Source organism: Macaca fascicularis, chromosome 7 (assembly GCF_037993035.2).
Source record: "Macaca fascicularis isolate 582-1 chromosome 7, T2T-MFA8v1.1".
Taxonomy (NCBI): Eukaryota; Metazoa; Chordata; class Mammalia; order Primates; family Cercopithecidae; genus Macaca; species Macaca fascicularis.
In genome coordinates, this window is record NC_088381.1 from 88,046,378 (window position 1) to 88,059,994 (window position 13,617).

Consider the following 13,617-nt stretch of genomic DNA (forward strand, 5'->3'; position numbering starts at 1 on the left):
GAGTCAAACAATGTGCCGTGCGTCGGGCACAACGATAAACAGCCCGAACGAGGGTTGGGGCCCTAGGTCTCCTAGAGAATTAGTTGAGAGAGGCAAGGCCAAGCGACTTCGTCACGTGGTGTCAGACAGACCAATCACGCGCATTCTTCGGCCATGTGACGCGTGCCTCTGATCACGTGACCAGGTCCGCTACCCACGTGGGGGGCTCAGCGTGCATCCTTCTTTGTGCTCGGGTTAGGAGGAGCTAGGCTGCCATCGGACCGGTGCAGATACGGGGTTGCTCTTTTGCTCATAAGAGGGGCTTCGCTGGCAGTCTGAAGGGCAAGCTTGAGTCAGGACCCTTAATTAAGATCCTCAATTGGCTGGAGGGCAGATCTCGCGAGTAGGGTACAAGGCACTATGAAATGATCTAGTTACGTGGGTGAGGGGCTGAAGGGCCTATGATGCACGGAGGCGGGGAAAGGATTTAGAGATAACATGGTTTGAAAGGCGGGACCTGGTGCGGGGACGCTCTTGAGAGGAGTCTTCTCCCCAGGCTTAGCTGGTTTCATGATTTCTTTGCGTCTGTAGGCAACGCGGTAAAAATACTGCTTTGGTGGGCGACGCGGTACAGGTGCCGAAGAGCGTTCGTTACGGGAATGCCGAAGCGTGGGAAAAAGGGAGCGGTGGCAGAAGACGGGGATGAGCTCAAGACAGGTAAGAATGAAATGAGCCCCTCTTCCTAGAAGCTACGGCGGGGTTGTTTGTAATTCCCTTGATGAACGGTAAGTACCGGCCAACTCATTTTTGCAGGGGTTTGTGAAGACGCAGTAACCGCAGGCTTTCGTTGGGTCCATAGCTAACGCCGGATCGCGGTTGGAAACCACCCACTTTTTGTCAATATATATTACTCATTTTATAGAGCCAGAGCCCAAGAAGAGTAAGACGCCCGCAAAGAAAAATGACAAGGAGGCAGCAGGAGAGGGCCCAGCCCTGTATGAGGACCCCCCCGATCAGAAAACCTCACCCAGTGGCAAACCTGCCACACTCAAGATCTGCTCTTGGAACGTGGATGGGCTTCGAGCCTGGATTAAGAAGAAAGGATTAGATGTGAGTGGTGTTTGAGGGGAAGACACATTCTTTAGTATTGAATGATCTTAGGGTTTAGTCATCCCTTTTCTCCGTATAGCCTTCAGGCTGTTTTTTCTCCTGCCTGCAGTTTTCGGTGGGGCTTCCCCAGTCTTGCCAGTTGTATTTCCTAAATGTCTGCTCCTTCACTTCCATTGCCATTTTCTTTTTTAATGTTCTCTCCTCTTCCCAGAATGTTGCAAAAACCTTTTACTATACTTCCTCCATTTTATCTTCAGCATGTCCTCCATTTCATTAATTATAGCTTAAAAATCTTAGCTTGCCTATAGAAAAAACACATTCATAGTATAGCACGTAAGACTTTACCTCTGTTTTCATTTATCTAGCTTCGAATTGTTTAAATATTATTTAACCTCGAACTGCTTGACTGTTTAACCTGTGCATATTTATGACTTAGCATATATTCAATAAATGTTCTGCTGAATTGATAATACATTTTCCACCTTTCTTTTACTTATAGTGGGTAAAGGAAGAAGCCCCAGATATACTGTGCCTTCAAGAGACCAAATGTTCAGAGAACAAACTACCAGCTGAACTTCAAGAGCTGCCTGGACTCTCTCATCAATACTGGTCCGCTCCTTCGGACAAGGAAGGATACAGTGGCGTGGGCCTACTTTCCCGCCATTGCCCACTCAAAGTTTCTTATGGCATAGGTGAGACCCTATTGATGCCTAATGCCTGAACTCTTCAAGACCAATTGCTAATTCTCCATCTCTCCCCCACCTCTTGATTGCTTTTCCTTTTCTTACAGTTTTTTATGCTAATTCTGTTTCGTTTCTGTAGGCGAGGAGGAGCATGATCAGGAAGGCCGGGTGATTGTGGCTGAATTTGACTCGTTTGTGCTGGTAACAACGTATGTACCTAATGCAGGCCGGGGTCTGGTACGACTGGAGTACCGGCAGCGCTGGGATGAAGCCTTTCGCAAGTTCCTGAAGGGCTTGGCTTCCCGAAAGCCCCTTGTGCTGTGTGGAGACCTCAATGTGGCACATGAAGAAATTGACCTTCGCAACCCCAAGGGTAACAAAAAGAATGCTGGCTTCACGCCACAAGAGCGCCAAGGCTTTGGGGAATTACTGCAGGCTGTGCCACTGGCTGACAGCTTTAGGCACCTCTACCCCAACACACCCTATGCCTACACCTTTTGGACTTACATGATGAATGCTCGATCCAAGAATGTTGGTTGGCGCCTTGATTACTTTTTGTTGTCCCACTCTCTGTTACCTGCATTGTGTGATAGCAAGATCCGTTCCAAGGCCCTCGGCAGTGATCACTGTCCTATCACCCTATACCTAGCACTGTGACACCACCCCTAAATCACTTTGAGCCTGGGAAATAAGCCCCCTCAACTACCATTCCTTCTTTAAACACTCTTCAGAGAAATCTGCATTGTATTTCTCATCTATAAAAATAAGAATCCTACAACCAGGCTCCTGTGACAGATTTAGAGTTCTTTTAAGCCCAAGAGTTTTTATTTGAGGGTTTTTTCTTTTTTAAGAAAAACTGAACAAAGACTACTAATGACTTTGTTTGAATTATCCACACAAAAATAAAGAGCCATAGTTTCAGCCTTGCTGTCTTTGTGTCTTACCCCTTCGTGGGGCTACACATTCCCTTCCTCGTATTTTCGTGCATACAAGTTAACAACTGAAAAAGGGTAGAGTCATGACCTTATTTATTTACAAGCACAGGATAAGTCCCTAATCTCCCCCAAAGACTGAGCAACTCTACCCAGCCCAGTTAAATACTGCAACTGGGAGGGGGGGGGGGTAAAAAAGGTTGGAAGGAGGAATTAAGGGAAATACAGGAATAGGGGAACATATCCCACATTAAATAGTTATATACACATCAGTTCCTGTGGTTCTGTACAGAGCAGCGGCTGACCCCACCCCCACAGGAAACAATGTGGGGAGAGGAGACTGAGGGTACTGAGGCCAGAGCCAACCTCTGGTGAAGTGCAATAGCAGCAGCAAAGTCCTAATGGTGCACAAGAGGGAGGGGAACCCCCAGGGCTACCCACCCCCACCCTGCCCTGGAATGTGTAAGGGACAGGAATGGCTCTCAGGGAGCACACAGGAAGGACAAGGCTGGAACCGTCTTTAGGACCCAGTTTTAAGGGCAACGTTTTGCCTACTTCACCCTAGACACAGCAACCCTTGGAGGAAAGCAGATGGTCAGCAGTGCTCTTATCTGCCCCTCCAAACCTAAGTGAGGGCCTGGTTCCTTCCTACCTCTCCCCAGGGAAAAGGAAGGCAGCTGCTTGGCTTCCTTATAGAAGCCCCGGGAGCCTTTAACTACCCCAGCTCCCTTCGTAGTGTCACTGTCCCCACCAGGGAGGGGCCAGGCACAGTCTGTGGGTCATCAGGCTCAGGAGAAGTTCTGGACAGGGTGGCTGACCTTCATACAGGCCCAATAAAGGGCCCGGCCCAAACACAGCACAGCCAACAGGATGACAAATGCCCAGGCTGCATAGATGCCTCCATATCGCCGTGCATGCTTCCATGTGCCAAACTGATGAAGGTAAGGAGGGAGAAGAAAAGAAAGATGGGGTTAATGTTGGTCTCCACTACCTCCTATTAGTCCTAAGAACAGTAATAACTCATGCTTCAGTCCTTGTTTCTTATCCACATATAGCCACCCTCAGGGACCTTCTTAAAGGCAGAGCTGTTCAGCTCCCTTCCCTTAGGCAGTAACATACTCATCCCATCCCACACTGTATCTCAGTTTTTCTTCATATCTGACAACTGAGCCAGGTTTGCAAATAGCAACTCTTAAATTAAGCACTTCACTGTCCTATCCTCATCCTACAGACAAAGGATGGCTATTTTGCACTCTTAGTAGTAATAAAGTCTGTTTGATCAGCCACCTTACACTTTAGCTCATCCATATCTTAAAACAAACTACTCCCCCAAGTTTCTTCCACTTTTTTTAAGGGTAGCAATTTCCCAAATCTTAGCCTATGGAGATGAGGCTGCAGAATGAAAGAGACTGGGGCAAGGGTACTCACAGCAAGGCCAGTGGCAGTGACTGCCAAAAGCAAGCCAAGCAAGAAGCAGCAGATACATCTCTTACGTGGGTATCTGCGCCCAATAGATGACCTGTGGGGAGGCAAATAGAAATGGATGCTTTCTACAGCCATAGAGTTTTTACTCCATACATCAATGACCAGCTCAATCCCTAATCACTTACACTTTCCTGCAGTGAGGACAACGTGCCAAGGTGCGGTCTGTGAACTCTGTCCACTATGGAGAAAGAAAACGAAAATAATAGCACAAGCAGGGTCCCCCTCAATGAGAACCTTGGGGTGGGGATGCAGAACATGTTCCCATAGGACAGACTTTCAGGGGTCATTACCATTACTCCAAGAAATATACTCGAAATGACTCCTAGTCTCCTCTCCCCTCCCCTTCCCAATACCTCTTCCTCACCAGAAAGGTATTCTTGCAATGTCCACAGATAACCCTGACACCCATGGGTTGTGGTTCTGGACTCAGAGGTCCGGGATGCACAGGCCCCAGGTTGATGATTCTTTTGCTATACAAAAGAAAAAGACTTTGTTTGAAAAGTTTTTAATCCTAAAAATCTTCACACAGTCCCTGTTTCACATCCTCCACTCCCTGCCAATCAAGTCACTCGACTTTGTACACTTAAAATACTCTGTCCCCCAACTGTATACCCTCAAGAATCCTTGAGAAAGAAAGAGCACTGCTTAAACTTCAGGTCCCCAATTCCCCTCCGACCTCAGGATAACACACCCAGTCCCCAAGGCTGTCTATTCTCCTAAATGACATCATTTCATCCCAATATTTTTATTGAGAAATGAGAAAGACAGCTGTAACATTCCTGAGGCATATGCTTCAAAGTCTTTTCTCCTTCCAAATAAACACTAGGCTCTCTCACCTTTACATTCTCTATATACTCTCATCTTTTTTTGACTTTCCAGTTGCCCACTTATGCCCTTCCCCACATTATGCCTCTTACCAGTAGGGCCGAGGGCATGCAATCCGTTGGGATGTCACTTTGCAGATAAGGAGACAGTTACAGGGGCATCGAACATATTTTTTCCCTGGGGGTGCATTCTTGATTGGCTAGAGAATAACAGGGTCATCAGCAAGCAAACCTCTAATCCCAATCCCCTCCACTTCCCTCCAAAAACTCTTTATGAGATCAGAAAAATAAGGTGCTAAGCCAGGAAGGAGAAATAAAACAGACTATAACATGAGATTTGCAAATAGGAACTAGGCTAGGTGTGAAGTGAGAGAAAGTAAACGTTAGCTTTGGTGAGTGGCTTTTGGGGAAATGGCTGTGTGAGACACCTGGAACTGAAACCTGGGTATCATCAAGAGCACTTGGCTAACAGCCGCAAGGTCAGGGTCTAGAATCAAGACATCAGAAAGAGGATCCAGGAAACAGGGCCCATTTCATAGATATGTATAACTCACGGTGGCTTCATTGCAGACACCACACTTGACTACGTGCTGATGCATCTTGCCTTCCACGTTGATGAGAGATTGGCAGACTCGGCAGGTGATCATAGGGGCACTCCCACTGTCTGGGCTAGTTAAGGGTGAATAGGGGGGTGGGTCCTCCCCAGGCAACACGGCTGGATGTCCCTCGGGGAACGGGGGAAATGCTGGAGAGGAAGAAAATAGAAGGGCTGGGATCACTTACAGACATCCTCCACTGATGCTCCACGGTGGTAGGGAAGTCTTTCTGATCTTCAACCCTCTGACCAAGCTCGGAGGGCTTCTCATAATTGGCGCTTGCATCAGGTTGCTCAGAACCCCCTTCCGTCCCACGCTGTGGTCGCGATTGCGGAGGGAAGGAAGCCTCGCCCAGTCACAGGTGCAGCAGTCCCGCACCTGGCGACTGGGACCCGCCTCCGCCCTCGGTCCCGCCCCCTCCCCGGCTTTCAGAGTACCCCGGGGAGCACCTCGGACCCGCCCCGGCTTACCCTGGGGCGGGGCATGTTTACCGGCTCCGTACGGTGGTGCGGAGGGGGTCAGGCCTCCCCCGGGCCCAGCCCCACTCCCGCCTGGCCCCACTAAACCGTTGCCGCCCGCGCCACCGTCGATGGGCTCGGACAGCAGCGGGGAACGCTCTCCATCTGCCGCCATGGCCGCCACCGCCGCCTCCCGCTCAGGTCGGCGATCCGGCTCCCTTCCCCTCTGCCGTCGCCGCAGCCACCGCCACCGCCACCGCCACCGCCACCGCCGCTACCGGGTCCCCAGGGCGCCTGCGCGCCGCGCGCCCAGCTCACTCCGCAACCAGTGGCCTGCCCCGCCCCGTTCCGTCTAGCAGCACTTGATAGGCTCTCCCCGCCCCGGTCATGCTGTTATTCGCGTAGATAAACCAATTCCTAGTCCTGTGAAGGCAGCTCTCCTTTTCCATTGGGGAGCGTCGCACAAACGTCAACTGTCACATGACCTGCCAGATGCTGCTGGGCTTGCAAAACCTGCACGTGACTAGAGGTTCTGCAAGCTATTGGGAGCGACGCCCATCGCGCTACCTCCAGACCAGGAGGTGGGGCTAGGCTGCTTCTGCTCAACTGGTCTTCTGGAAGCTGCACGGGCTCTGTTGCTCTGCCCCTCATTGGTTCAAAGACAACACTGAAACACTTTTCTCCGGCTTTGCGTTATAACTGGTTTTCTATTGGCTGGTGACTTTCCTTCCCTAGTCCTGTGATACTAGCGGCGCAACTGCATTGGCCCGAACTTAGCGCCAGAACATGGGGGGCGTGGCTTATGCATTTTAAAGGAGGCTGGGCGGGTGCAATCAAGGAGTGTGGAAACTAGGGATCTTGAGAGCGGGGAGAAGATGGACGGTGGGGAACAGTAGACAAAGTTAGCCATTCTACTCGAAGAAATACCTTTAAAAAGTCAGGGTAATGATGTACCAGGAGGAAATGGATTAAAAAGTTAAGATTATCTCTCCAGCCTTTGTCGCTGGAGTTACTTTGGGGACAGGACGCAAGACTCGGTTCTCCTGGAAGCTGCCCTTACAGAGCCCGTCTCTCCCCACTGCTGATCAAATTGTTAAATTATCTTTTCATGAGTGTCTCCAATACTAGAAGATTTCGTCGTTTTGCTAAAAAAAAAAAAAAAAAATTTCAATAAAGATGGGGTCTTGCCTGTGCTGGAGTCAAATTCCTGGGTTTGATATCCCGCCTAAGCCTTCCCAATAGCTGGGAGGGACTACAGGCGCAAGCCACCGTACCTTTACTCAATTTTATGACCACCAACCTTTAACATTTGTTATTAGCAGTTTGTTGATTGGATTAATCAAATCCAAGGTTATTTTTGTCACGTTATTTGACAGATGGGACAGTCTTTAGACCTGTCTCAACTTTGCTTCCAGCAAAGGGGCAGTGCCTCCCTCCCCTACCTGAAGTCTCCTGTGGTCTTTATGGGCACCTGAACCGCACTTGGATTTTTTCCCGAGTCATAACCCAAATTGGGACTGCTTTAAATATGGGAAGCAACAAGGAATCGATAAAAATAAACCGCGAGGAGGTCCATTGTCAGCTTGGCTAGCAGATTCTCCACTGAGAAGGAATGTGCATGAAAGAAAGTACAGCCAGCCCCAAATATTTAATAACAAAGGAACTGCTGACGTCCCAGCACTTGGCTGCTACAGGGGCTGGAGACTTCATCTAGTTCCTGATTTTTTTAGACAGGGTTTTCTCAGGCCAACTTCTACTTAGAAGCTAGTAACCTTCGACCAGTTAGATAAGAGCCCCTAACAGACACTTAAAGAACTAAGGAAGCTCCAGATACAAAATAGGGAAGAGGTTGTAGCTCCATAGAGGGAGGCCAGTCTGCTGCTCTTTCTGCTGTTTGTGGCACACGGACACTCAAGCATTGTCTGAGGTTGGAGTAGATTTCATTATTTGTGCCGTAGTTACACATATATTCCAAAAACTGTCCTAAAAATAGTTTTTAAATATCTACACTTTGTGAAAGACACTCCTTAAAAAGGAGTGTGAAAGACATTCTGGGCAGGGAGACAAAATACTGTAAACATTGACAGTATAAAATATCAGGCCAGGAGTGGTGGCTCATGCCTGTAATCCCAATGTTTTGGGAGGCTAAGGTGGAGGATTGCTTGAGCCCAGGAGTTCAAGGTTACAATGAGCCATGATCTCAACCTGGGCAACAGAGCAAGATCCTGTCTCAAAAAAAAAAAAAATGATATGGAAAAATATCAATACTAGAAATTCATGATACAGCACATGCTTCATAATAAAAGAATTAAACAATGTAATACAAGTTCAAGAAAAGATCACGTCTAACTAGAGCAGCCAGAGAAAACTTCTAAAACATAAAGAAAAATGAATATTGCGCATGGATAACTAGGACCTGAGCTCTGTCTTGAGTAGGTCAATAGGCAGAAAAATGCAAAAAATAATAATATTTGTAACTTGATTACAGTTAATAAAGTATTTTCTTTTCTTTCTTTTTTTTTTGAAACAGAGTCTCATTCTGTCGCCAGGCTGGAGCGCAGTGGCATGATCTCGGCTCACTGCAACCTCCACCTCCCAGGATCAAGCAATTCTCCTGCCTCAGCCTCCCAAGTAGCTGGGATTACAGGCACACGCCACCACACCCAGCTAATTTTTGTATTTTTAGTAGAAATGGGGTTTCATTATGTTGGCCAGGATGGTCTCAATCTCTTGACTTCTTGATTTGCCCACCTCGGCCTCCCAAAGTGCTGTGATTACAGGCGTGAGCCACTGTGCTCAGCCAATAAAGCACTTTCATTGTTGTATTCATTTGATTTCAGAATCCAGTGTGAAATGGACAGGGAAGCCAAGACTATATCTTTATTTTACAGATGTGGAAACTGAAACTGTGTAAACTGGAGTCATTTAAGCTAAGTGACAGACTGAAATGGAGCTCTAAATCCCGGTCTTCTGACTTATGATCTAATGTTTTACATTCAAATAATTTGATAGGTAGACTGAAAGGGGCAGAAGCACAGAGGTGGCAGAGAAAAGGTGCTTGGGATGGGCCCCCTTTTATGCTAAATGCCTGGAACATAGAAGCTGCTTGATAAATGGCTCTCAAATTAATTAACAAAGTAACTTAAGCCCCATCTTGGGATAAATTTGCTGGGTACTGAACAATATTGTTAGCTGCAGTTGCAAGCAGGGCGGATATTCAGCTGGGACACTACAGGGTGGCTGGCATTGGTTGTTTATGGTGGCATTGGTTCTGATTGGTTGGTACCTGTATTATACAGATAAATCATTTTAATATTGTCTCGGGTAAATATTGGGCATCTCAGGTACTGCCTGATTTTTACTTATGGGGTGGGATCTTCCCACTTAGATTGAGAACAATTAGGCTATTGAGGTGTACTGATTTGTTAGGACTGATACAGCAAAACACTACAGATAGCATAAACGACAAACATTTATTTTCTCACAGCTCTGGAGTCTGGAAGCCCAAGATCAAGATATTGGCAGGTTTACTTTCTCTGGAGGCTTCTCTCCTTAGCTTACAAATGGCCACCTTCTCACTGTGGCACAAATGGACTTTTCTCTGCACACATTTTTGCTTTCTCTTCCTTTCTCTTCTTTTTCCACACTTTTAGGGTCTCACTCTGTCTCCCAGGCAGGAGTGCAGTGGTGCAGTCATAGTCTATGGTGGCCTTGAACTCCTGAGTGCTAGCAATCCTGCCACCTCAGCCTCCCAAGTAGCTGGGACGACAGGTGCATGCCACCATGCCTGGCTAATATTTTTATTTTTTTTTTTTGTAGAGACAGGGTCTCACTATGTTGCCCAGGCTGGTCATTGGTCTCTAACTCCTGGGCTCAAGTGATCCTCTTGCCTTGGTGTCCAAATTCTGGGATTACAGACCCTGCCTGGCCTCTCTTCTTATGAGAACAACAGTCTTGTTGGATTATGGCCCCACCATTATGACCTCATTTAACCTTAATTACCTCTTAGAGGATCTCATCTCCAAATATAGTCACAATGGGGGTTAGAGAGTCAACATAAGAATTTGGGGGAACACACTTCAGTGTGTTATATAATAGAATATAAAGAAACTGTGAAGATTTCAAAGCATTTTTTTCTTTAGATTTCCAACAAAGTGATAACCACTACAGTGTGTATATGGCCAGAGGATGGGGTGGAAAACATCTGCTTGGCTTCTATGACCCAAAGTGTCCCAATTTGATTTCTTTTTTTTTTTTTTTTCACATATTCCACATGCCCTATTTATTTTTTCCTCTTTCCTGAAGTGGTAGTTTACCACCTGTGTGAAAACAACACAATCCCTTAATGCATTTCAAAGGCACAGAAAGTTTCTGGTAATGTGCAGAGTGAGTCAACTAAGACCAGGGGTAGTTTGCCGGGGGGTCGGATGGGATTGGGGTAGAGTATGGCCTGGTTTAAAATGATTAATTTATGTTAATTACATTGGGACTTTGCTCCCTTGTGCTCCTTGCTCTTCCTAGGCCTCAGTTCTTTACTCTTTCCTTTAGGGAATTCTTGGCTTCCCTTTCTAGGAGCTAAGGTCTTTGGAATAGAGGGTGGTAGGCCAGTCCTTTATCTCTACTCTGTTCTTCCTACCACTGAGTGAGGCACAAATGGAAGTCTCACTCTTAGAAAAGAGAAATAAAAGTGATCTCTATAACAGAAATAAAAGGGCCGGATGTGGCGGTTCATACCCGGAATCCCAGTACTTTGGGAGGCTGAGGTGGGAGGATCACCTGAGCCCAGGAATTTGAGACCAGCCTGGGCAACATGAAGAGGCCCCATCTCTAAAAAAATTAAAATGACAAATAGGCGAATGTGGTGGTGCATGCCTGTAGTCCTAGCTACTTGGGAGGCTGAGGAAAGAGGATTGCTGGAGCCTAGGAGATTGAGGCTGCAGTGAGCTGAGGTTGAGCCACTATATTCCAGCCTGGGTGGCAGAGCAAAACCCTATCTAAAAAAAAAAAAAAAAAAAAAAAAAAAAACCAGGAAAAACCCTAAAATGTTTTAATTTCAGTAATTGGAGAAAATGGAAGATCAAAGATTATGGTGGTAAGGAGAGTAGATATTTTATTTTATTTTTTGAGATAGGGTCTCACTCTGTCAGACTGGAGTGCAGTGGCACCATCACGGCTCACTGCAGCCTTGACTTCCTGGGCTCAGGTGATTCTCTTGCCTCAGCCTCCCTAGTAGCTGGGACCACAGATGCCACCACACCTGGCTAATTTTTGTATTTTTTGTGGAGGTGGGGCTTCACCATGTGCTCAGGCTGGTCTCAAATTTCTGGGCTCAACTAATCCTCCTGTCTTGGCCTCCCAAAGTGCTGAGATTACAGGTCTGAGGCACTGTGCCTGGCCAGGGGTAGATATTTTTAAAAGAGCATATTTAGCTTGTGATCTAGAGATAATGAGAGATCTCAGTTGAGAGGGCAGGAATAAAACAGGTTCCCTATCTAAAGGATCCTGACAGGCCTATAGAGCTTGCTTCTATAATTGTTGACATTGGGAGTCACTATCTAGAGATGTCTCCCCACTTCACAAAGCAATACTGAGTGACTTAGAACCTATTCCTGCCACCTTTTTTTAGTTTCCTTGATCTTGAGGGTACAGGATAAGTGTGTTACTAAGTATGTTCCTGGACAAGGAGTTCCTCTGAAGATAGAAGTGATGAGAAGATAGAAGAAAGGGTAATAAGGCATTAATGAACTCTAATCATCCAAGATTGATGATTGGTTCCTGTCTATAGGAATGCTACAGGAACTCTTTTACCCTAAAAGTAAATAATAAAGCACAGTTCCAGTTTCTTTTATGTGGATACAAGGTAGCAGTGACTAGAAAAGGTAAGAGCAGTGCTGTGCTCTAGCATAAAAACGTAATTATGCTATGCAATGTAGTAGCCACTAACCACATGTGGCTATTGAGAAGTTACAATGTAATTAGTATGATTAGGTAACTGAATTTTTATTTTTATTATATTTCATCTTAATTTTATTACTTTTAAATAGCCACACATGGCTAGTGCCTTCTGTTTTGAACAGTGTGGGATTCACTGGAATTGATAGGCTGGATATACCTCTAGTTTTTATTTTGATTCAATTTATGGTTAGGTGAGTCTAGAAAGATCAAAAGAGAAAGAGACAATGGAGATTAATAATAATAGCCAGCATTTAATGTGTGCTTATTACATAGTCAGGCAGTTACCTAAACATGTAAAAGGTATTCTATATAATCTTTGCAAAAATAGTACTATTATCGCTATTTTACAGAGGAAAAAATTGAGGCATAATAAGAATTTTACTTGCGTAGGACCACACAACGAGTAAATAAGGGGTGAAGATGGCATCCATAAACAGATAGTTTTATTAGAGCCCATTCATTTACACTATGTAGATTCAGGAATGAGGTGTCATGGAGGGACTGGGGCCATGATTCCCAAACTCTGTGCCAAAGTACAAGCTCACAAGGGTACTGTGGAGTAGTTTTAATTTTCAAAGGAAACAGCAATATTTTATATTTCTTAAACACTGTGTGACCTATTAACTTGAGGTGATTCACAGTTGGAACACTAGATTGTGCTACATTCCTTTCGATGACAGTATATCTGGTCGGGTGTGGTAGCTCATGCCTATACTCTCAGCACTTTGAGAGGCCGAGGCGGGCAGATCAATTGAGGTCAGAAGTTCGAGGCCAGCTTGGCCAATATGGCAAAACTCTGTCTCTACTAAAAATACAAAAAATTAGCTAGGTGTGGTGGCAGGAGCCTGTAATCCCAGCTACTCGGCAGGCTGAGGCAAGAGAATGGCTCAAACCCAGGAGGCAGAGAATCCAGTGAGTCAAGATCATGCCACTGTACTCCAGCCTGGGTGACAGAGTGAGACCCTGTCTCAAAATATATATATACAGACAACATATCTTTACAAAAGATGGTTTTAGAAGGTCCCTCTGATAAAAATTAAGTACTATGTAAAAAAAAAAAAAAGTACTGTGTAAAAATCAGCATGGAACAGAAATTGAGGGTGGCAGCATTGGATTCCAACATGTGAGAAGTTGAGTAGTGCCAAACAGATGCACACATCCCATAAGTAACTATTTGTGGTTATTTAAGAACGAAATATTTTTCTTTCAATTTGTGTGCATTGTTATTTTCAAAGTGCTAATAAGTTCTCAGGAACCAGCCACTCGCTCTGTTGTCCAGGCTGGAGTGCAATGGTGCGATCTCAGCTCACTGTAACCTCTGCCTCCCAGGTTCAAGCCATTCTCTCTGCCTCAGCCTCCCAAGTAGCTGGGATTACAGATGCCTGCCACCATGCCCAGCTAATTTTTTGGATTTTTAGTAGAGACGGGGTTTTGCCATGTTGGCCAGGTTGGTCTCCAACTCCTGACCTCAGGCGATCCGCCCACCTCGGCCTCCCAAAGTGCTGGGATTACAGGTGTGAGCCACCGCGCCTGACCTTCATATATATATATGTGTGTATATATATATATATATATTTTTAATATTACAGATATTG

The 13,617-nt window shown here is 45.9% G+C and overlaps 2 protein-coding genes across 8 annotated transcripts; one reads left to right on the forward strand and one right to left on the reverse strand.

Annotated features, from left to right (window-relative positions):
- Window positions 1–218: 218 nt before the first annotated feature.
- Window positions 219–2,693, forward strand: APEX1 (apurinic/apyrimidinic endodeoxyribonuclease 1). 6 transcript variants are annotated; one of them, XM_005560688.3, is made up of 5 exons: window positions 219–412; window positions 571–696; window positions 902–1,089; window positions 1,589–1,781; window positions 1,912–2,693. In XM_005560688.3, the coding sequence occupies exons 2-5, from the start codon at window positions 639–641 to the stop codon at window positions 2,427–2,429; spliced, it is 957 nt and encodes a 318-aa protein (XP_005560745.2). In that variant the 5' UTR covers window positions 219–412; window positions 571–638; the 3' UTR covers window positions 2,430–2,693. The 6 variants fall into 6 exon arrangements, with proteins under 6 accessions (XP_005560745.2, XP_005560744.2, XP_005560747.2 ...); XM_005560687.3 differs by having other exon boundaries at window positions 219–387; XM_005560690.3 differs by having other exon boundaries at window positions 219–331.
- Window positions 2,694–2,783: 90 nt separating this feature from the next.
- On the reverse strand, window positions 2,784–6,363 carry PIP4P1 (phosphatidylinositol-4,5-bisphosphate 4-phosphatase 1). Of its 2 annotated transcripts, none has more exons than XM_015453210.3 (7): window positions 6,101–6,363; window positions 5,568–5,758; window positions 5,107–5,213; window positions 4,554–4,659; window positions 4,315–4,367; window positions 4,133–4,223; window positions 2,784–3,636 (listed from the first exon to the last, which is right to left on the reverse strand). In XM_015453210.3, exons 1-7 carry the CDS (start codon window positions 6,240–6,242, stop codon window positions 3,493–3,495), a joined length of 834 nt encoding a protein of 277 aa, XP_015308696.1. In that variant the 5' UTR covers window positions 6,243–6,363; the 3' UTR covers window positions 2,784–3,492. The 2 variants fall into 2 exon arrangements, with proteins under 2 accessions (XP_015308696.1, XP_015308695.1); XM_015453209.3 differs by having other exon boundaries at window positions 6,080–6,363.
- Window positions 6,364–13,617: the final 7,254 nt, after the last annotated feature.

Excerpts from the sequence above, each read along its gene's own strand:
- APEX1 (XM_005560688.3), top strand. The coding sequence starts at position 639 with ATGCCGAAGCGTGGGAAAAAGGGAGCGGTGGCAGAAGACGGGGATGAG. Across the intron at positions 1,090-1,588 it reads TTAAGAAGAAAGGATTAGAT|TGGGTAAAGGAAGAAGCCCC; the intron begins GTGAGTGGTGTT and ends TTTTACTTATAG. Across the intron at positions 1,782-1,911 it reads CAAAGTTTCTTATGGCATAG|GCGAGGAGGAGCATGATCAG; the intron begins GTGAGACCCTAT and ends TCGTTTCTGTAG.
- PIP4P1 (XM_015453209.3), bottom strand. The coding sequence starts at position 6,242 with ATGGCGGCAGATGGAGAGCGTTCCCCGCTGCTGTCCGAGCCCATCGAC. Across the intron at positions 4,368-4,553 it reads ATTGCAAGAATACCTTTCTG|TGGACAGAGTTCACAGACCG; the intron begins GTGAGGAAGAGG and ends CTTTCTCCATAG. Across the intron at positions 4,224-4,314 it reads TGTCCTCACTGCAGGAAAGT|GTCATCTATTGGGCGCAGAT; the intron begins GTAAGTGATTAG and ends GCCTCCCCACAG.